Genomic DNA, 23,598 nt, shown 5'->3' with positions numbered 1-23,598 from the left:
GACTGTGTCCCATTCTTCCTGTAAGCCTGTTCCTAATCGTGCCTGGAACAGAGTGAGCACTCAGTAAATGCGTGTGTTTGCCCATGTGTGCCCACCTACTGGCATGTTCTTGTGTGACCTGAGGGAAGGACCTCAGCCGCAGGGTCATCCTTTCCTTCACACTATGTTTTTTCTCCTCCGGCTCCATCAGTAAGAAAGGAGTACAGACTTCCCGCTAACAGACGAGTTGGGCCACACATCGGCTACTTTCCAGGCCTCCACTCATTCCTTCTCACTACGCAGGCTCCCAGGCCTGTCCGCACATTTACCCAGCCATTGGGCAGGTAGGAGAAGGCTGGTGTGGGAAGCTGGGCAGCCAACAGCATAGAGCAGGAGGCTCTCTCTGCATAAAGCAATAAGCAGTCTAGGTTCCAGGTGCCAAAGGCTCCAGAAAACTGGTCAGGTGAGAACGTATGTCAGCCAGTGCAGAGAGGGAGTCAGGGTCAGGGCAGCCAGAAGCCAGGCCAGGTCTCTACAGGCTCAGAGCCCCAGCGACTGCCCTCCCAGGGTACTTTTAGGGCATGGAGAAAAGCAGTGCCTCCTGGTGGAAGGAAGGTCACAGGCACCAAGAGCAGAAGAAGGTAGGAGAGCACAGAGGAGGCAAGTATAGGGACCTCTAAGGCTAGTTGGGGGTGTTCAGAGCCACTTGAAAGTTTCTAACCCTAAAGCCCAGTAGGCTTTTCAAACGGGGAAGAAGTGTGTGTGGTGGGGAGCAGTTTGTTCTTTCATCCCCTTGCCCTGGCTTTGTTATCCCAGAGCGGAGGGCAATGGGCTACAGTAGAGGCAGGCTGGTGGAGCCTACCTGGTGGCAGGAGAGTCATCGTGGTCATCCTTATGGGTGGCCCAGTCCGACAGGGTTTCCAGTAGCAAGATGAACAGGATCAGTCCCAAGTCCCTAGTGGAAGACCAGCACACAGCCTCCTTCCTGGGTGCCAAGCTCAGGCAGGCCTGGGGAAGTTGCTGCTTAGGGACTAAGGGCGCGGAGATCAAGTAAAGGCTCCTAAGTGACAGGCCAGTTCGGAGCCATGCCCTCATCTTCCAAAGAAACACAATAGGCACTGAGCACTGCTGAGAAGTAGGGACTCCTGGCTCCCACCTGGTCATGTTGTCTCATCTCCCTTACTCGCCTGGTACCCTGTCTTCTGTACAATGGAAGACATATAATCATGTCCCCACCCTCTCGTCTGGACTGTCACAAAGATAAAAGAGATCAGTATAGTAAGTCTGTTAGGCTCCTGGAAGAGAAGCACTATACTAACATAAGGTGTTATTAAAGTGAAATGTTTGTACACTGCAGATGAAAGGCAGCAAATAAAAAGCCTAAACATCACCCTCCCCAGGGAAACGGTCAACTGGCCATTAGGGCAACAGAGGGAGCACCAGAGAAAGGAGAAAATATCCTTCCTCCCTCCCTTCTGTTCTTCTGGTTGGTCTCCCACTTGGGGGTGACTGGGCAAGAGAAGCAGGTGTTAATAAGGCTCCAACTTGTGCTCCTGATTCTGGGGACTGTGGGATTAAACACAGTCTCATCTTTCCTGTGGTTTCACAGCCTCCTGCCCTTCCCATGGAGCCCATCCTAGGGAACAGAAGCACCGTGAGGTTTTTTATGTCAACTCTGGCCTCTAAGCTAGTCTTACCTAACTGCTTTTAAGCAGGGTCAGATTTACAGAGGAGGATCTGGCCCTTCTGCAAGCTTGTGTGTCTAAGACAAAGTTTTCACTCTCCCCTAGAGCCCTTCCTAATCTACCCCTGCCTTCACCTACCTTCTCAAAGGTTGTCTGACTTGCTAAATGGAACAGCCTTCTTTAGAAGGAAAAGCAGAAGTGTGGTTCCAGGGACAACTGTCAGAGACAGGGTTCGAGCCCTGGGCAGAAGACTGTGGAATAGTCCTAGCCTTCCCCAGAGATGCTTTATTACATGGTTTCATCAGTCATCAGTGATTGGATCCTATGCCCATGCAAAGAGACAGGAACGTTGTGTTGTACATGGCAGACTGTTCCCCTTTTAGCAATGCAGTCAGATGGGGTGGGGACAAGTGGGTGCTTGGCTTCCCTGCCCGTGGGCAGGTTCTGAGATCCCAGCTGACAGAAACGAGAGCCTGACAAACCGGGAGGAAGGAATGTTCAAGAATCAGTGACCTCCATGTTCTGCAGCCGGCTTTCTAGGGGGACGTCTCTTGCTGCCCCTTTCTTTTTGCTACCCTCATGCTGCTTCTTCTGCTTCTTTGATGGCTCCTGGTCAATGGGGGCAGGCTTCACAAAAGGGATCAGTTCTTGGAGACCTGGAAGAAGAGAGCCAATCAAATAACCTATCGTATCTCAGGAGTCAAAGCCCAAGGGCCTCTGGGGAGAGTTCCACAAGACAATGATCCCTATGAACAAAAGGGCACCCACGATGGCAACTGGTTTCATTAATTCTTTTCTTCCCCAGTCTGAATTTTAGCTGCACTTGAATGTCATACCTGTACTGGCTACTCTCTCAACTTTGCCCCCTGTAACGCCTAGCACCAGAGGATAGGCAGAGTCTGGGAACAAGAAAAGCTGGTACATTCTGAAAGGGGCTTGCCATGCAGAAGAGTATGAAGACAGAAGAGGAGGAAGATGGCCGGGCAGGGAGTTTTACCTGGCGGCATGAACTCCTTCAATTTCTCAGGCACAACAATGCCCTTCTCTGTCTGGTAGTTCTCCAGGATGGCGCAGATGGTGCGAGTGGTGGCGCACATCGTGGCATTGAGCATGTGGACAAACTCCACCTGTGAAGACAGGGTCCCCACAGGGAACACGAAACTCAGCCTGGTCTTACTCATGACCAAGAACCACCCACTCAGCCAGACTTCCCAACCGTAGATTTCCAAATCAAAATCATTACTGATCTTTTTCTGGATTTGAATTAAGATTCCTCAGGTCTCCATGAGCGACAAGTGGTAGGCCCCAGCAAATGGAGGAGAGCCAGGCCCTTTAGGGGGAGGAGGAAACTAACAAGGGGCCTCTCCCTTTTACCCCTTTCAAGTCCCTTCAAGACTTGGAAAACATTAGGGCCTGAGAATTGGGTTTGAAGAAATAAGCTTACAAACCCAGACCTTCTTTGGTGAGAGGGAAGACACTGCCTTCAACTTGTTTTCTATAGACAAATGGGGATTATCCTTTATCTGGAGTCACAGAAAACAAAGTCCAAAAGAGAAAAGCTAGAATTACCTTGTAGAATAGAGCTAGATTCAGGTTTCTATCTAAAAGGACTCAGGGCACCTGGGTGGCTCAGTTGGTTAAGCATCTAACCTTGCTCAGGCCATGATCTCACAGTTTGTGGGTTTGAGCCCTGTGTCGGGCCCTGTGCTAACAGTACAGAGCCTGGAGCCTGCTTCAGATTCTGTGTCTCCCTATCTGCCTCTCCCCTGCTGTCTCTCTCTCTCTCAAAAATAAACATTAAAAAAAAATTTTTTTAAAGGACTCAGTCCTGGGACACCTGGGTGGTTGGGTAGTTGGGTCTGATTATTGATCTCAGCTCAGGTCATGATCTCACAGTTCTGTTCAGGAGACTGAGCTCCACATTGGGCTCTGCACTGACAGCATGGAGACTGCTTGGGATTCTCTCCTCTCCTTCTCTCTGCCCCTCTCCCATGCACGCGCGCGCACACACACACACACACACACACACTCTCTCTCTCAAAATAAATAAACTTAAAAAATACATACATACATACATAGACTCAGTCCTGATTCAGTAGAAGTCACTTTCAGGTTCCTTTTTTGGTCTAGACTGAGAAGCTCAGATTTTCCTATGATGATGGGATAGAACATACTCCAAGGACTGAGAAATAAGATGGACCTATTCTGCACAAGGGCCCTATTTCCTGCCTCCCCAGGGGCCGTCTACCTTGTCCATCATCTTCTTGGTTTGCCCGTATCGGATTCGGAGCCGGCGAGCCTGATAGTCTGTGCAGTTAGAACAGGAGACTAACTCACGGAAGGCTCCGGAGCCCGGAAACCAGGCCTCCAGGTCAAGCTTCTTACTGGCAGCATGATTCAAAGAACCTGTAAGGGAAAACCCCTAGAATTCATGAAGGAGGGATGGGATTTCACAAGACTGACCTTTAGCAAACCTGCAGAATTCCTTAATTTACATCCTCTCCCCACCCAGAAGTGAAATCACGCCCAGATATTCTTATCACCAAACACTCCCAAGTGATAAGAGTGTGATGTTTTAATTAATGTGGCAATTAATTGGATCGTGAGCTATTTTGCTCTGTGTGGCAGCCCTGCTGGTGAGGGTGGTGTTTGTGCGACGTGGGAAAGGGACGCTGATACCTGAGACAATATTCACAATGTGGTAAGGGATCCCCAAAGACTGGTAGAAGTCCTCTGCGGTAGCAATCATCTCTTCAAACATCTCCCATGACTTGTTGTCGTGTGGTGACGAGTAGACAAACTGTTCAATCTGCAGAGGAGGACCCAAGGAGACCGTGACGACAGGACAGGGCTGAAGTGGGAGATATCTTTGCAGTGAAGACCTCTTCCCACACCCCTGGGAGTCAGGTGAGGCTGGGGCCCCACATGAGGTTGGCGCTGGACTGGACTGGGGCCGCAAGAACAAATGCTACGTGGAGCTCTTGCCCTGTGCACACCAGGTACTGTTCTAAGTACTTTATCCCATCAACTAGTTGAATCCTCACCGCAGGCCTAATGAGGGACGTGCTATTATTATCCTCCTTTTGCAGAGGAGAAAACTGAGCACAGAGAGGAGAAGCAGTTTATTCAAGGTTACACAGCTGCTAAGTGTTGGAGCTGGCGCTGGGACTCGGGCAGCCTGGTTCCAGAGTCTGTGCTCACAGCCACTCCAGCACGCACTTCTTAGGCAGAAACAGATGTAGGCGGCGAGAGGGAAGAGTGAAGCCGGGGTGGGTCCGAGTAACACAGATCGTGCCTCTCCTCTAACCACCCCGGAGAGATGCATGGAAGAAGGGTCCTACTCCTCACCCTGACCTGACCACTCACCTTCTCAAACTGATGGACTCGAAAGATGCCGCGGGTGTCTCGGCCATGGGAGCCCACCTCCTGGCGAAAGCAGGTGGACAGGCCGGCATACTTGATTGGCAGATCCTCGGGCCGCAGCCACTCGTCCCGGTGCAGAGCAGCTATAGGCTGCTCTGATGTGGCAATCAGGTATTTCTCATCATAGGAGTTGTCATCCGACTTTTCACTGCCTTTGCCAATCACCTGTAGGAGGAGGGACCTCTATTAGTTAAGAGTGAGGGGTGAGGACCTCAGCTAGAAGAAACCACAGGGAAGATTTGAGTGATGGGATGCGGAGAACTGACTTCAATCCCTGCCTGGAAGTGAGCAGGGGAAGCTAAAAAGACAAAAGAGGGAACAGGTCACTCCAAAAGGGGATCCCTAGCAGAGATCAAAGAAATGCAAGTTAAAAGGAGGTAAGATATTCTGATAATATTTTGTTATCTATCTAATAAATGAGACCTTTATGAATAACGTATAGTGGCCAATGACGGTTGGCTGTGCTGGTAGCAGTATAAATGAATCCACTTGCCAAATGTTTGTTAGGTGTTTACGAAGTGCCAAGTTTGCCACTGCTGGGCAAAAGGAGACCCGGGCTCTGCTTTCGGGGTGCTTGTGAGTTAGTCTAGGATTATTCTCCTTAAAGAATCACTTTGGTGTTCAGCTGAAGAAAGTAACGCAGAAGAAAAAAAGGTAGAAACAGGGCAAAGTTCATTGTAACATGACTTAATGATGGCAAAAAAGGAAGCCCCCTAAATATTTCAACAAGGGAAGAGCCAACAATCCTACATCACAGCCATGTAATATTATGTAACCATTAAAAAATGATGGTTATGAAGACCACGAAGTAACACTGAAAAATGATTTTGATGTAATGCTGAAGCAATCTATATACATTGTGATTAGAAGTAGTGGAAAATGATAGATGTATGAAAAAAGCCCCCAAAAGGATATTAAAAATGTCAACTGTTGTATTAGGAATTGGGAAAGATGATGATTTCTCCCCATCATTTCCAAACTTTGTATTATTTTAATTTTAAAAAATGGAGGGAGGAAACTTCCTCTGGGTTAGTGCTGGGGGACCCGGAAGACTACGTTGCTACTTGACCATGGGAATTTAGCCTCTTATGAGGCTACCCACATACAACGTAGAAAAACTCCAGAGCTATGCAGTCTAATACAGTATAGCCACTAGCCATCAATGGCTCTTTAAATTAAATTAAAATTTTGGGGCACCTGGGTGGCTCAGTTGGTTGAGCGTCCGGCTTCGGCTCAGGTCATGATCTTGCAGTCTGTGAGTTCGAGCCCCGTGTCAGGCTCTGTGCTGACAGCTCAGAGCCTGGAGCCTGCTTCGGATTCTGTGTCCCCCTCTCTCTCTCTGCCCCTCCCCCGCTCATGCTCTGTCTCTCTCTGTCTCAGAAATAAACATTTAAAAAAATTTAAAAAAAAATAAGTTAATTAATTAAACTAAAATTTAGTTCCTTGGCTTGCACTAGCCACATTTCAAGTGTTCGATGGCCACATGTGGCTGGTGCTGCCAAACTGGATAGTAGATAAAGAACATTCCCATCACTGCAGAGAGTTCTACTGGACAACGCTGCTCCAGAGAATTCACACACTGAGGTTATTAGGCAAGAAGTGCCAGCCCAGACTCTCACTACTGAGACCCGTGACTCTCCCTGTATATGGATCCAAGAAGCATCCGGAAAAGAGAGGGAGGGAGAATGCAGGAAACATAAAGGGCACTTGCCACCTAGTGTGCCTCTCATAATCCTCCATATAAGCTTCTCCCTGGTGTTACCTGAAGGGCATCCTTCTAAAGCTCTGTTAGTGATTATCCAATCTTGGGGTTGAGATAAGGAAAAAAAGAAAAGAGAAAACCGGTTTCAGCTGATACATGAACACATTCCTCTCCTCATTAAAAGAAAGAAAGAAAGGGAAGGGGCTCCTGAGTTAAGTGTCCGACTTCCGCTCAGGTCACGAACTCATAGTTTGTGAGTTCGGGCCCCACATTGGGCTCTCTGATGTCGGCACAGAGCCGGCTTCGCATCCTCCGTTCCCACCCCCCATTCTGGTCCTTCCCAACCTGTGTGTGTGCACACACTATCAAAAATAAACCTGTAAAAAATTTTAATTAAAAAGAAATTAAAAGAAAGAAAGAGAAGAGAGGCAGGACATCAAGGTTACACTAATGATCAGAGTTTAGAAAACATTTGCTTCCCAATGCATCTTGAATGAAAGCCTAACTAGAAGTCATCAATAGGACCCAGTGGGAAGAAGTTCTAACTATTAAACTCCTCTCTCTACCTAAGTCAAGTGAGCCCAAGAGCATTGTCTACCTCCTTCCCAGTAGGAGCAAAGTGGCCCCCTTCTCACAGAAGGAGGATGGGGGACAAGTGAAAAGTGGACTATGCTGTGAGGGGCAGCTGTTAGCAGAGACACTCTAGAAATCCTACGTGCTAGGCAGACTGCGGGTGCCACAGCTGGTGTTGGAGTCAGCTCATCAGAACGACCCTCTGACTCTCAACGTGAATAGCTCTGGCTCTCCCTGAGATGGTCCATGATTGGGAAAGAGTCACAACCCGGAAGCCACGTCCATCCCAAGGAAAATATGTCTCACCCTCCAGAAGCAACTAGTCTGGGGCTAGGAGTAGGAGGATACAGGAAGATCAGCCACTTCTATAATTTTCTTTTGTCCCAAGCACTCAAAAATGTGCTTCTTTTCAAAGCCCATGGTATTAAAGTATGCTCAATTTAGATAAATCATACAGATTATCTGGGGAAAGATAATATAGACTCTATGAACGCACTGTCCAGTATGGTAGCCACTAGACACATGTAGCTATTTAAGGTAAAATTTAACAAAGATTAAAATTGTACTAGCCACATTTTAAGTGCTCAACAGCCATGATACAGAATATTTCCATCATCGCAGCAAGTTCTACTGGTCAGCACTGCTCTGTATCTTTGAAGTTAAACGTTGTAACTTAAGGCATTCTGCCACACTGCCCCAGGCTTACTCACCTTATACAGTTCTTCGTCAAACTGGCTGAGCTGTGCCACTTCCTGCATGACCTCCTTCCTCATGAAAAAGGGAGTATAAATGGGAGTGTAGCCCCGACTCCCCAAAGTGCGAAGGGCATACTGGATGAGCGCCTGTTCCAGGAATACCAGGACCCCCTAAAGGAGCAGAGACATGGCACTGTGTGATTGGGTTCTATCGCCATCATGTTTATCTGCTAGAACTTAACACTCAGAGGCAACTGGGGGCACACAGGAGGCCAGCAAAGACCGTGAACCCCAACAGTTGACCCAAGAGATTCCTTCTTAACATCAATGCCCAGCACATCATCTAGGCACACTGTAAGGAGAAACAAAGCGAGGCAAAAAAGATTCTTTGTCCAGGGTGCACAGGAGGACTTTCTTGCAGTAACTCTCACGACACTGGACTCATGTGTGTATGGAGAGCACGTTTATGTATGTGTATATATGTACAGAATCTCCAAAATGATTTTCCCATGTTCCTCTGGAAGTCTTCCCTGAATTTATCTGCCCTCTGTCCCAACTACTCTGGGTTTGTTGCCTCTACCTACCTGTTCTCATAGTCCTCTGTGCCTATTCACACCCCAGCACTCATTGACTTGAGCTCGACTCTGTTGTCTGCTGGTCCAAGTACACTAAGCTCCTTAAAAGCAGACTGTTGTGATTCAGTCAGTGCAACATATATTCATAACAGAGGGTCACTTAGTGGCTTTTGTTCTAGGGGATCCTGATAAGCACTTTCCTGCCTCAGAAAGAGAACTGCATCTACTGCCAGTAAGTGTGCAGAAGAAAGGCAAGAACAAGTGCTGGATTTGTGGGCTTCTTTAAGTAGGTTATGTTTTCTGCACATATTGTTTTTAGCTCCTTTTTTATAATCCCATCGCTATGGGTTCCTGACTCTTACCTTCAGGAAATACCCTCGACTTCCAGCCACCACGGCCCCCTTTTCGCCTTCAAAGCCATCTACCATCACCACCAGGTCCACGTGAGAGTACTTCTTCCTGACCGTACAGTCACCCCAGATCCTCTCGACTTTGTTGTCTGCATCCTAAGGAAAACAAGAACAGGAGAGAAAGATGCACAATCACTGAACCCCGCAACCTCCACCTTTCCACACCCATGCCAAGAACAACCTAGAGCTTTGTGAAACTACTGCTGAACTCAAACACTAGGCTTTGGTCATTGTGTACAGAAACTAGAGAAGGGAATTTGCTAGAGAATCTGTGCTCAATAGAGAAATAATAATTCACAAATTCCTAGAAGCAATTATAGCCATGGAACTGAAATCATGAATTTCTAAGAGGTCTTTTTCTCACATTTTTTTACCCTTTTAAAGGACTCCTAGAGAATCCGCAACAGGACAACCCCCTCCCCCCCAATCAGCATTGCCTGGGGTGCAGAGGAGAATGTAGATTTTTTTTTTTTCCAGGTTCTCATTGGTCCTGGGGCCACACGAGGGCGGGCTCAGGGCCCTGACCTCCCGAGTCTCCCACCCCAGGCAGCAGTGAGTTTAACACTCGTTCACCAGGGAATGAATGAAAGAGGCACAGATGGGCCTAGCCACGGCTGGGGTGTCGGGGAACAAAGGCTGGGCTCAGAGCAGCTTTGTGTTGGGGAAGCTCCCACTCAGCAGGAAACTTTTATCATGCAGATTTCCCTTCAACCTGCAGCTTCTCAGCAGGGTGTGGGTGAGGGGTGAGGTTGATTTAGCAGATCCCTCCCACAGGACCCGCTGCTACCACGGGCAACACGCAGTGGAGGACAGCAGCCCGATTTAGAAGAGATTTCTGTGCCAGGAGTCTCCTCCTACCTGCTGTCTCTGCTACTTCCCGATCAGACAAGGATCTGACTCTTTCAATTCTCAATTGGTGGGCAGAGTGAATTTTACAAAAAGCCAGCTTCTGACACAAGGCATATTATACAGAGAGTGCCAGCATTTCCCTGTCCTCCTCCCACCCCGCCCCATCCCCAACAGAGGCGAGCAGTGGAGGCAGCCGCCTGCTGTGACACCCACACCTACCTCGTCATTGCTGATGGGCACAGAGGGATGCAGAAGGTTCCCTATCTCTCGGAGGTTTTCAAACCGCTCTGCCTCCAACTTTACCCGCTCGGCATCACATTTTAGGATGGCTTCATCGATGAGGAGCCGGACTTTTTTGATTTGTGAGACTTTCAGGTTCTGTAGATGAACAGGCCAGGCCAGTACTCAGGCCACAGCAGGTCAAGGATACAGCAGGAATAAGATTCTGCTGCCCTATTGTGCTCTAATGACAATCCTTGTGACAGCATTTTAAAAATTAACAATGAAGGCTTTCAAAGAACCAGTTTATCTCTCTCTCTCACACACTCACACACACACACACACACACACACACACACACACACACACACACACACAATCTTGCCTGTAAAAACTCATTGGAATTTTCTTTTGGGGTACCTAAGGCAGAGATGGATAAATTCTGGCCATTCTTCTCATTTCAGTACATCTCAGGGGTTTTAATACTGTAGCTCTTATAAGAGCTCTTTCCCTTAACTTGTACTTTCTAGGGGTGCCTGGGTGGCTCAGTGGGTTGAGTGTCTGACTTCAGCTCAGGTCATGATCTCACAGTTTATGAGTTCAAGCCCACTTTGGGCTCTGTGCTGACAGCTCAGATCCCGGAGCCTGCTTCAAATTCTGTCTCCCTCTCCCTCTGCCCCTCCCCCCCGCTCACGTGTTCTCTCTCTCTCAAATAAACATTAAAAAAAAAACAACTTGTACCTTCTAATATTCCTAATTAAAACAACTTAGCACTCTTACATACTACATTTAACTGTTCCCTAGAAAGATTATAAATTTGTTAGGAGCAAGAGACCCTGTCTTAAGCTTATTTTGTATTCCTTCTTCCAAGTGTTTCAAACTGATTTCTTGGGGCTGGGGAGCCCTTAGCAGGTTGGCCTGGACAGGAATAGGACCCCCAACCTAGCCCTTCAAGCGCAGCAACTCTGCTTTTGTGTATTTATTCCCTTGCTACGCTTTTGTGTTACAGGTTTTAAGAAAAGGTTCGATGACTAAAAAACTTGAAAATTACTCCCCTAGGTTCACTGTTGGGAATATTTAGCGAATTCCAGCAGACTGAAAAATTCCTGGACTTTGTGAAAACAGGTTCTATAAACCAAACATAGCTCAATTCCTTTTTTCTCTTCTTCCTACTCTCAACTTTTCCATTCCATCTGTCTCCATCTCTGCGATGTAACAAACACTCAGGTGGAGAGTGCAACAAGAGCGGACGGGGCCACTTCCCGCTGCACACATTCAACGGTGCACAGTGCTATGTGGGGCAGAGTGTGAGCACTTGCTTGTCTGGGAATAAAGTTACAATGAAAGAACAGAAATCCAGCCTAGAAAAGGAAAGGACAATAACTTACAGCTAAAGTGTCTGCAGTGAGGTCATCAAGATTTAATACATCCTCCGGAATGGACTCATCCCCCACTGGCTCTTTTTTCTGCAGGGACAACAAAACAAAACAATATATTAAATGAAAGAAAAATTTTGACATAGTTTTAGAAGCGCACACCAAATTAGTATATAAACTAATCTAAAAGCTGCAACACATAAGAGGGAAAATTAGTAAACTGGAAGTGAGAAATCAAAGTTTCAAGTCCTTATTCTACCACTCTCTAGCTTTTTGATCCTCGCCAGATCAATTAACCCATCGGGGTCAGAGGGCTGACACCAACAGGAACGTGAGAAGAATGTCTGCCCTGGACATGAGGGGTTATGGACACCAAGAATGTGTGAAAATGCTCATACCATTGCTCAGTGGTGGGGCAGGTGCCTGGGTGTGAATGTGTGAATTCTGGTCAACTTCCTAGGAACAATCCCAGCACTGAGCACCGGGGGTAAAGGGAAAAAATGGATGTGATGATAGAATATTAGGATGCCAAGGAAAACAAAATTTTTAAGGAAAAAAGTCACCAAATCTGGAACTAAGTTTAAAGCAATCAATGCAGTGTGGCAAAACGGCAGAATGTGCCCAGGGCTAGGTTTTCTATTCTCTGGTTTCTCTTCTCCTGTTCTTTATGATAGTCTGCCAAATCGTTTCCAATCCTTGCCCAGAGCCATGAAGAAAATAATTTTAGGAGTCAAACTCTTCCCAAATGAAAAGCAGTAAGGGACACCTGGGTGGCTCAGTCAGTTAAGTGTCTGACTCTCGGTTTTGGCTCAGGTCATAATCTCTTGATTCGAGTTTGAGCCCTGCATCTGGCTCCACACTGACAGTGCAGAGCCTGCACTGGATTCTCTCTCCCTCTCTCTTGGCCCCTCCCCCACTCACTCTCTGTCTCTCAAAATACATAAATAAACTTAAAAAAAAAAAAAGAGCTAGGGGCGCCTGGGTGGACCAGTCGGTTGAGCGTCTGACTTTGGCTCAGGTTATGATCTCATAGTTCATGGGTTCAAGCCCCGTTGGGCTCTGTGCTGACAGCTCGGAGCCTGGAGCCTGCTACAGATTCTGTGTCTCCCTCTCTCTCTGCCTCTCCTCAGCTCGCACTCTCTCTCTCAAAAATAAATAAACATAAAAAAAAAATTTAAAAAAAGGAGTTAAAGAAAATTATCAAAGGCCATTATAACAGGGTATGTAAAACCTCAGCAAAACTTGCACAAAAACAAGGTGAGATTCAGAGCCTGTTTTACAACTACAAATCATGTACAATATCCTAAAGATTTCTTTAAATTCTATACATAAAACAATAGGCAATTACGTTTATACAACCTCATATACCACTGCACAAAACTGAGTCATAAGAAAGAACCAAATCTTTCGAGGGTAAAGTATAGAAATCCTTTAGATTTATTACACAATCACATACACCAAAGTGAAAAGCCAGGATGCTAACCATAACTCACATCCTTCAGTGACTCAAGCAAACTCATCTTAAAAAGTGGCTAAAGTCCAGGGGCGCCTGGGTGGCTCAGTCGGTTAAGTGTCCAACTTCAGCTCAGGTCACGATCTTGCAGCCTGTGGGTTTGAGCCCTGCATCCGGCTCTATGCTGACAGCTCAGAGCCTGGAGCCTGCTTTGGATTCTGTGTCTCCCTCTCTCTGTCCCTGCCCCATTCCCACTCTGTCTCTCTCTCAAAAATAAACATTAAAAAAAAAAAAAAAAAAAAAAAAGCAGCAAAAGTCTGAAAATACCAGAATGAGTCTTGTTAAGTACAAGCATAGACTACTGAGGTAGGAAAAAATGGCCTCAAATCTCAAGGTTTTCCATATCTAGTAGCCAAGATAGGCTGAGGCTCCTTGCTATCTGATAATTCCTCTGGGTAGCAAATTCAAGTTCCAGGTTCAAGTTCTGGGCCTGGAACTAACTTACGATGCGATTTTAGGAAAGCCCCTTAATTTCCTAAACCTATTCTCTTACCCTTTTAATAAGGTTGACAAATATACTATACTCTAGGTTTGCAGCAAATTCCAAAACCAAAATGAGATGTACATAAAAGGTTTTTCAATACTTTCCAGCGCTATACAAATTAAAGCACTAAGACCATTCTAATGGACAGTAAGGGAGAACACTCGTTGCGGGACTACAGTAAAGGGATCTAAGAATGCTACTGCAAATGAAAACACTTCCATCTTCTTGCTAGGATAATACTTGGCTGACACTATATATACGCCCCAAAGAATACAGACAGGAGCATACACTGGAATTAGCATAATTATGGGGCCTCTGACATGCAAATGATTAAGCATCATGAGTCCCAAAGGAAGAAAACTATATGATCATTGATACCAATTTTCACAGCCAGTCACAAGCTGAAAGTGTAACAAGATACTGTTAGAGAGAAGGATTCAGATTATCACGAAGTGTAACGTGCTAGAATCCGGAAGAACTCTTTTTGTTATGCTCTTTACTAGCTCAGGTTCCAAAATTTCATGTTTTGGTTTAGTTTAGAGGTTTACAACTTAAAAACGAGACAGATTTTAGGGAACATTTAATATGTTTTTTAAATATGATTAAGGGGATGTGGCGCTTGGGTGGCTCAGTTGGTTAAGTGTCTGACTTCGGCTCAGGTCACAATCTCACAGTCTGTGAGTTTGAGCTCTGCATCGGGCTCTGTGCTGGCAGCTTGGAGCCTGGAGCCTGCTTCGGATTCTGTGTCTCCCTCTTTCTCTGCCCCTCCCCCATTTATGCTCTATCTCCCTTTCTCTCAAAAAGAAAAGAAAACATTCTGGAGCACCTGGGTGGCTCAGTCGGTTAAGCATCTGACTTCAGCTCAGGTTATGATCTCACAGTTTGTGGGTTCAAGCCCTGGGTCAGGCTCTGTGCTGACAGCTCAAAGCCTGGAGCCTGCTTCAGATTCTATGTCTCCCTCTCTTTCTCACCCTCCCCCGCTCATGCTTGGTCTCTCTCTCAAAAATAAACATTAAAAAAATTTTTTTAAATAAATATAACAAAACTTTAAAAAAATTTTTTAAAAACGATTAAGGGGATAAGAGGACTTTTTTTTAAATGAGTAAATCTTTCATTCTTTTTTTAAATTTATAAAAGATTATTTATTTATTTATTTATTTATTTATTTATTTATTTATTTTTGAGAGAGAGAGAGAGAGAGCGAGCATAAGCACCAGCAGGAGAGGGGCAGAGAGAGAGGGAGACATAGAATCCGAAGCAGGCTCTAGGCTCTGAGCTGTCAGCACAGAGCCCGACGTGGGACTTGACTGCACAAACTGTGAGATCATGACCTGAGCCGAAGTTGGACATTCAATCAATGAGCCACCCAGGTGCCCCGAGGATATTTCTGAAGAAAGATTAAAAACATCAACTATTCTGGATACCAAAGCAAGCCCAAGCTGAAACTTAACATTCTCCAAGCAAGGAAAGAGTTTTTGGATGAAAACCAGTAACTACTTGCCCTCTGTTGTTACTTGCACTTGCTGAAGAACTACAATGTTGTAGGCATTGTGCCAGGTTCTCCATATTTAAAAACTTTAGTTCTTCCAGTTCTGTTCTGTAGGTGAATGTTAACACTGACATTTCACACATGAGAAAACCGAAGCTCAGAAGTGTACTTGGCTGAAGCCACACAGCTAGCAATCCAGGATCTGAACTCCTTATCTGTGCTCTTTTCATTAAATAGCACGATGACACTGAGACAAAGAATCTCAAGTCCACCATAAGAAAACCTTTCTGGCACTGTAGGTTGAGCTTAAGAAATAACTGGACAAGGGGCGCCTGGGTGGCTCAGTTGGTTAGGCAGCCGACTTCAGCTCAGGTCATGATCTAGCGGTTCGTGAGTTCGAGCCCCATATCGGGCTCTGTGCTAACAGCTCAGAGCCTGGAGCCTGCTTTGGTTTCTGTGTCTCCCATTCTCTGCCCCTCCCCCACGCACGCTCTGACTCTGTCTCTCTCTCTCTAAAAAATAAACATTAAAAAAAATTTAAAAAACAAGAAATAAGTGGACAAGATTACTTGTGGAATTTATATTCTTATTATAAGAACAAAATAGACAATGGAGCGCCTGGGTGGCTCAGTCAGTTGGGCGCCTGACTTCGGCTTGGGTCATGCGTGATTTTGCAGTCCGTGGGTTCGAGCCCTGCATCGGGCTCTGTGCTGACAGCTCAGAGTCTGAAGCCTGACTAAGATGTTGTGTCTCCCTCTCTCTCTCTGCCCCTCCCCCACTCACACTGTCTCTCAAAAATGAATTAAAATGCATTAAAAAAAGTAAAAAAAAAAAAAAAAAAAAAAAAGAACAAAATAGACAACGAATGAGCCATGTGGCAAGAATCTTATCTTGCTGCAGACTGAATGTCTGTGTCCTCCCAAAATCTGTATGTTGAAACCTAATCCCCAGTGTGATGGTATTTGGAAGTGGGGTCTTTCAGAGTAAATTAGACCGTGAAGGCAAAGCCCTCATCAAAGAGATTAGTGCTCTCCTTATAAGAGACCCCAGAGAGCTCTTTTCTATCATGTGAGGATACAACAAGAGGCTTGCCTATGAACCAGGAAGCGGGTCCTCACCAACATGGAATCTGCCAGCCCCTTGATCTTGGACTTACTAGTCTCCAGAACTGTGAGAAATAAACTTCCCTTGTTTATAAGGTGCCCATCTATGGTACTCTGTTATAGCAGCCTGAAAGGACTAAGACATATCTGAAGACAGAAGATGGACTCACCTTTCCCTGAAGGTGCCTCTTAGTTCCCTTCCCCACTTCCTTCTTTTATTTTTAAAATATTTTCCCCTGGTAAGAAATTCAGTATCTCCTAGAATTAGGTGCCAAGAATTAAGTACCTCCTAGAATTAGGTACTAAGTTAGACACTACATGAGGGTTAACCAAGAGCAAGATGAAACCCCTCTGCTCAAGTTCTCAAGGCTGTTACCATTCTCTCACCTTCATTTTCTCCCCAATTGTCTTGCTGCATAGGTTCTTCAGTTTGTTCAAGTTGTCTGCCCGAAATCGGCCTGAAGGAGAAAGAATCCAAGAATATACCAAAGACATGCGCATAATTAAAACATCCCCCTCTCTTAATCATGGACCTTTAGGCAGAGCTAAAGGATCTCATGAAGCTGTGAAATCTTACAGCTTTAGAGCCCCCAATTTAGTTGGCATGTAGTGGTGACAATAGGATTACCTCAGCATTTGATGACTAGGAAAAGTCCCTTCTGGGACTGAAATTAGAAAGTATCACAAGCTAGATAATGTCACAGTAGAATAACACATCTGAGAAACCTGGAAAAAACTCAAGTAACTATAACTTGCTCAATTATCTTAAAAGCCACTTAAAGAAACTCTGTGATATGTGCTAGACTCTAGAAAGAGGGCAGTCTTGTTTCTAGTCCCATGAACTTGTGCCAGAAATGGTTAATGTTATTCCCTTTGCTCTGACATAAATCTCACCTGCGGCCTTGAGAGTAAGTTTCTTAAATTTTTTTTTTTAAATGTTTATTTATTTTTGAGACAGAGAGAGACAGAGTGTGAGCATGGGAGGGGCAGAGAGAGAGGGAGACGGAATCCAAAGCAGGCTCCAGGCTCTGAGCTGTCAGCGCAGAGCCCAATGCAGGGCTCAAACTCACAAACCATGAGATCACGACCTGAGACCTGAGCCGAAGTCGGATGCTCAACAGACTGAGCCACCCAAGTGCCCTGAGAGTAAGTTTCTTATACTTTAGTTTCTTTTGGGGAAGACAGTGAACTAATCAGCCTATAGGGGTACTGTGGCCCAAATTAGCATGTCAATATTGTGGTTCATTAGTCTAATTAGCAAAAGTTGGACCACTTGAATCTAAGCCTGAGTAGCAATACAGCAAAAATCAAGTTTTTGATAGGTGAAATGATGACTAGAAATGAGACAGCACCTAGGTAGCTATTTTCTAATGTTTTGCTGAACTTGAGCTAATAAACTTCAGCACAAAATGATGTAACTACTTTCTCATTCACTTATATTGATTAGAGAGATAGGAACAGAAGAGTGATCACCAGGGTTGGAGGGGAGAGGGGAAAACAGAATGGACTACAAAGGGGCAGTAAGAGGGTCTCTGTGGTGATGGAACCGTTCTGTCCTGAGTGTGGCAGTTGTTATACAAACTTACACATGGGATAAAGTCGCATAGAACCACACACACACACACGCACACACACACACACACACACACACACACACATACAAAGTGCATGTAAAACTGGTGAAATCTGAATAAGGTCTGTGAATTGTGGCAATGTCAATTTCTTGGCTTTAATATTGTACTAGCTATGCTAGATGTTGTCATTGAGGAAAACTGGGTGAAGGGTACACAGGACCTTCTTATACTATTTTTGCAACTCCCTGTGAATCTGTAACTATTTTGACATAAAAAGGTTTTAAAATTTTTATTTAGTCCCTATTTGCAAGGCCCTATGTTAAGTGCTGGCAATATAAAAGAAAATATCATGCTAGGTGTTGAAAAGAAAGAAAAGACAATGAAAAATAATATAACAATGCTGAATGTTTCAATCAATGAATATAGCATATCCCTTCATTATCTTTAATTTCTCAGGAATGTTTTGTAGTTTTCAGTGCAGGGATCTTGAACATCATTTATTAAAAGTATTCTAGATATCAGTGCTTTTTAATTATTATTTGTATCTAGAAATATCATTGGGGCGCCTGGGTGGCTCAATCGGTTAAACACCTGACTTCGGCTCAGGTCATGATCTCATGGTCCATGAGTTCAAGCCCTGCATTGGGCTCTGTGCTGACAGCTCAGAGCCTGCAGCCTCTTTGGATCCTGTGTCTATTTTTGAGAGAGAGAGACAGAGCGTGAGCAGGGGAGGGGCAGAGAGAGAGGGAGACACAGAATCTGAAGCAGGCTCCAGCGTCTGAGCTGTCAGCACAGATCTGGCCCAACGTGGGGCTTGAACTCGCAAGTGGTGAGATCATGACCTGAGCTGAAGTCCGACGCTCAGCTGACTGAGCCACCCAGGCACCCCAACATAAAAAATGTTTTTAAAAATTAAAAAAAAAGAAATATCATTGATTCTGTACATTACATACAGTGATCTTGCTAAATTTAATTCTAATAGTTTAGATGCTACATACACAATCGAGTTATCTGCAAAAAATGACCACTTTAATTCTCTTTTTTACTGAGGTATAATTGACATATCTTACATTACTTACGTGTACAACATAATGATTTGATACTTGTATACACTGCAAAATGATTACCACAGTAAATCTAGTTACCATCTGTCATCACATTCTATTCCAATCCTTTATTTCTTTTTCTTGCCTTGTATTAGACTGTCTAGAACCTCTAGCATGATGTGGATTAGAAGTGGTGATAGCAGATATCTTTGTCTTGTTCCCAACCTCAGGGGAGAAGCATTCAGTACTTCATCATTAAGAACATTAGCTATAGGCTTTTTGATAAATACCTATTATCAGATTAAAGTAGTTCCTTCTATTCCTAGCTTGCTGCATGGGAAAAATGAACTTGATCTCTATCTCACATCATACACCAAAATCAACGTGAGATGAATCATCCATCTAAATGTGAAAGGCAAGGTAATACAACTTCTAGAAAAAATATTGGAGAAACTCTTCAGGAACTTGGGATATGAAAAGACTTCCTAAACAGAACACAGGAAGCATAAACTATAAAGAAGAGATCAATAAACTAGACTTCATAAAAATTAATTTCTATTCATTAAATGACTGAAAGAGTGAGAGGCAAGTCACAAACTGGGAGAAAATATGTGCAACACATACATCTGACAAGGTCTTATATCCAGAATGGATAAAGAATTCCTACAAATCAATAAGAAAAAGACAAATAATAATTGGTCAACATCCTTGAACAGACACTTCTTAAGATAGGCTATCCAAGTACTAAGAGGTTTATGAACAGGTGCTCAATATCTTTAGTCATCAGGAAAATTCATATTAAAACCACAATGAGATACCACTACAAATCTACCAGAATGGCTAAAATTAAAAAGACTGCCAATACTAAGGGCAAGAATGTAGAACAACTAGAACTCTTCTTTTGCTAGTGGGAGTGCTCACTGCTATGACTACTTTGGATAACTATTTGGTAATATCTACTATCTCTAAACATGTCCCTACCTCATGATTCAGCAACTTTACTCCGGGGCATATACCTAACTAAAATGAGTGCTTATGTCTACCAAGAGACACACAAAACAATGTTCATAGCACCTTATTCATAACACCCTTAAATCGGTAGTAATCCAAATGGCCATCAGTAGAACTGATTGGAGTATTTATATGATGATTGGTATATTTACATAAGGGAGTACTGTACAGCAATGAAAAAGAACCAACCACTGCTCCACATGAAAAGATGGAACAATCTTATAGGCATAATTTTGAGAGAAAGAAGGCACATACAAAAGTGTATATGCTATGTAAACCCATTTATATTAAGTCCAAAATCAGGCAAAATTAATTTATGGTGACAGAGGGCAGAATACTGGTATTTTTGGAAGGGGCACGTGAGAGACTGCTGGGATGCTGCGAATGTCTTTGATCTTGATCTGGATGGTGGTTACACAGGTATACAGATTTATAAAACCTATTAAGCTGCACATTAAAATTTGCATACTTTACTGAATATATTACATCTCAATAAAAATAAGCTTAGAAAGGTTGTGTATCAAAATAGTGTAAACGCCACAACAAGATACATGAGATACAGAGAACACTCAACAAATGAGGTAGTACTATGGGAACAGAGTTGGTTTAGCAAAGAGGGCTGATGGAAGTGGGGGCAGCAGCCTGGTAAGGAATATTCCAAGAAGAGGCAACAATCACAGGTGTGTGAAAGAGCATACAGGTAGCATAACAAGGCTAGAACAAAGAGTGGAGGGCATATGTTGGAGAGTGACAGAAGATGAAGCTAGGAAGACACGTGGAGCTTTGTAAATTATGTGAAGTAATTTGCATTTTTATGCTTTAGGGCAACACTGTCTGATATGGTAGCCGCTAGCTACCTGAGGCTATTGAGGATACGAAGCATGGCAAGCCCAAATTGAGATATACTGTACATGTAAAATATACATCGGATTCTGAAGACTTGTGAAAAAAAAGGATGTAAAATATCTGTTTTTATACTGATCACATGTTGAACATTAATTTTTTATATATTGGGTAATATAATATCTTGCTAAAATTAATTTCCTAGGGCGCCTGGGTGGCTCGGTTGAGTGACCAATTCTTGATTATGGCTCAGGTCACGATCCCAGGGTCATGGGATGGAGCCCTGTGCCCGGCTCTGTGCTGAGTGTGGAGTCTGCTTAAGATTCTCTCTTTCCCCACTGCCCCTCTTCCCTGTTTGCACACACTCTCTCTCCAAAATGAAATTTTAAAAAATTTTAATTTCTTGTTTTTCTTTCCCTTTTTAAGTGACTACCAGAAAATTTACAATCACACATGTGGCTCACATTATATTTCCATCAGACAGCGCTGCTTTAAGGTAAGAATGCCACTGCAAGACTTAAATCTGGATGTAAAATGATTAGATTTAAACTACAAAAAGATTACATGTTCTGGATGTGGCCCTGCACTAGGTGACTCTGGGGTGAAGCTGAAAGCAGTTAGAAAGTTCTCCCAATGAGAAGGACCTGGCTTAAGGCGTGTGCAGTAGGGTTAAGTGGAAATAACTTCAACAGTTGGTAAAGAGAAATCTCCTGCAGGAGTGCACAGGCTAGATAGAATTCTTGTAATTAGTAGCAGATTTCAAGATACACTGAAATATAGTTGCTTTGGAAATAGTCGAGACAAATGCTTATCAGATGTCCAAATGTGTCCTTGCCATATTACTCTTTATTAAAAAGAAGAAATCCTAGTTTGAATCCTTGGAGTTAGAAGAGTTGTGGTCAACTCCGATGTGATACTATGACTCCAAGTTGTATCAGACATCTATGTTCCACACAAAGCCCTCGTGGCAAGTCTTGCAAGTCTACAGGCAGACAAATAGGTATACTTGTGAAGCCTGCTGTGTCCTCATTCAGGGAACATGATCTGAGTTTTTAATGTGGCTCTGGGTTACAAGTCCTTGTTGCAGCCAATAACAAAAGAACCCCAACCTCTGATCTGAGGTTCAGACGTAAAAGAACCTCGATGTAAGATCTGTTGATGTCCAACTTGGGCAGCCAGTGACTTGGGAAACATCATGAACTTTTGGCTGCAAAGAAAGTATTTGGAAGGGATGTCGGGTAGAAAAGAATCAAATCAACAGGTATGTTGAAAATAAACTACATAAACTGTTTTTCATACAGAAGGGCATAGTGGCCTGAACACAGAAACTATTTGTGAATTCAATAAACCTTTGTCAAACCCTCGCTAAGAACCAGGTACAGTGCTAGGTACTGGGATTAAATGTATACATGTGTATGTGTATATCCTGTATGTATATGTATACCCTAGCTACTAGGACATACCAGGTGAATAAAACAACCTTGTCCCCAAAGAACTCATCCCTTCACCACATATCCACTCATCATGTAAAGGGCAGAATTTCCTGTGGACGTGCATGTTACAGACAAGAGACTAACACATTCAAAGTCTTTAACGGCTGACACAAAATCTGATACTTCTGACTTCTGATTCAGTAAAAGTGTCCAGTCTAGTTTTTTTCTTCCATTTAATTCCATTGCAACTTAAAAATTCAGATTTACATGTGAATCGGTGGTGGGATCTCACAGTCAAATACCACATTAGAATGAATGAAGACTACAGAATTAGCAGACAACAGGAATTAATCAAATACTCTTTTCCTACCCTATACCCTGATAAATTTAGGAAAATCAATTTCCCTAATAGAAATCCACCACATTTTTGGATAGCAAGTGCCTTTGCAGCGTGCTGTCATAAAACCTGGCCCTCAGCTGGTTGCAGACTTATTGCATCAGACAAAAAAAAAAAAAAAAAAAAAAGAGTCACATGTGCTTGACAGCTTCCGGCCAATCAGTGACTACTCCAGTTAATCCAGGCAGAGGTTGATAGGCAGAGGGTTCTCTGGTTTTATTTAGCTTCACGAAAGATGTCCGGATCAGTTCCAGGTTCTAGACCAACTCTGCTAACGTCTTTTCCGGAAAACTTGCACATATCACAATTAAACAGCCTTAATAGTTACAAGCTTGTTCTTGCCTCACCTCGCTTCTCTCCCCATGTCCGGTCAACTACGGAAAAGTCTTTCCTCGATTCTTACAGGTATGCCTGCAGGTCAGAGGGATGACCTTCCCCAAAGCTCGGAGATCTTTGTTTTTAGCCAGGAGCGGCTGCCTAAGTCTCAAAATACTTCCAATATGGGTGGACTGAAACTATTACGCTGCAAACGTGACTCAGTCTCAGGCTGGAGCCTTAGATCCTATCAAATTAGAGGGACACCACTCGGGGCTTACGGAAGATGAGAAAGGGACCTAAAGCGACCGAAGACAGGTGTTAGGAAAGGGGACCCTCTCACCCCAAACCTCCCGCTCTAGCATTCTTCTGGCTACCCTTGCCGCAGGAAGGCTTGACAGCTCTTGATGCGCACGCGCCATGCTCCTCCCCAGCCGACCAGAGAGCCGCACAGAGCACGCATGGAAGGCAGCTCCCACCACCCGGGCGGAGGGAAATGGTGGGACGGTCCCGGCTCGCCCCGTGCGTTTTAGGGGATAGTGAGAGCCTCGGAGTCACCGCAACCAGGGAGGGGACTGACGAGGGGCAGAAGCTGTGGTCTCAGGAGCGGTAACGAGATCAGAGAGATGAAGTTGTTATTAGAACCGTGGGACACCCTGAGCGTCCTGGTACTTACATCGTCGCCACTCGCCGTCTGCCTTCACCAGCTGATCTACTAGTCCCGGGTCCTTGAAGCGCTTCTCCTGCGTCTCTCGGATGAGGGCTGGGTCCCCTCCTTTATCTACCCGAAACAAATCCAGATCCAGCACCATCTTTCCTGCTCTCGGGCCACACTATGGGATTTGAAGAACGTATGACCGCAGCCACTGACCGCCGCACTGCGCCGGCGCGCTGACCCGCCCTC

The 23,598-nt window shown here is 44.5% G+C and overlaps 1 protein-coding gene across 1 annotated transcript; it reads right to left on the bottom strand.

Annotated features, from left to right (window-relative positions):
* Positions 1–1,890: 1,890 nt before the first annotated feature.
* Positions 1,891–23,596, bottom strand: SARS1 (seryl-tRNA synthetase 1). The gene is made up of 11 exons (XM_007076434.3): positions 23,371–23,596; positions 16,463–16,533; positions 11,499–11,576; positions 10,111–10,269; positions 8,995–9,138; positions 8,073–8,228; positions 5,031–5,252; positions 4,344–4,473; positions 3,913–4,070; positions 2,662–2,791; positions 1,891–2,320 (listed from the first exon to the last, which is right to left on the bottom strand). The coding sequence occupies exons 1-11, from the start codon at positions 23,504–23,506 to the stop codon at positions 2,163–2,165; spliced, it is 1,542 nt and encodes a 513-aa protein (XP_007076496.1). The 5' UTR covers positions 23,507–23,596; the 3' UTR covers positions 1,891–2,162.
* Between the last annotated feature and the right edge of the window lie 2 nt (positions 23,597–23,598).

This window comes from Panthera tigris, chromosome C1 (genome assembly GCF_018350195.1).
Source record: "Panthera tigris isolate Pti1 chromosome C1, P.tigris_Pti1_mat1.1, whole genome shotgun sequence".
In the NCBI taxonomy this organism is placed as follows: Eukaryota; Metazoa; Chordata; class Mammalia; order Carnivora; family Felidae; genus Panthera; species Panthera tigris.
The sequence above is the reverse complement of the archived record's forward strand: the minus strand, read 5'-3'. Positions and strand labels throughout refer to the sequence as shown.

What these genes read in the sequence shown, in the direction of transcription:
- SARS1 (XM_007076434.3), bottom strand. Translation starts at nt 23,506, where the DNA reads ATGGTGCTGGATCTGGATTTGTTTCGGGTAGATAAAGGAGGGGACCCA. An exon ending in AGACGGCGAGTGGCGACGAT is followed by an intron (nt 16,534 to 23,370) that starts GTAAGTACCAGG and finishes TTTCTCCTTCAG; the next exon opens with GCCGATTTCGGGCAGACAAC. An exon ending in TTGACGAAGAACTGTATAAG is followed by an intron (nt 5,253 to 8,072) that starts GTGAGTAAGCCT and finishes CTCCTCCTACAG; the next exon opens with GTGATTGGCAAAGGCAGTGA.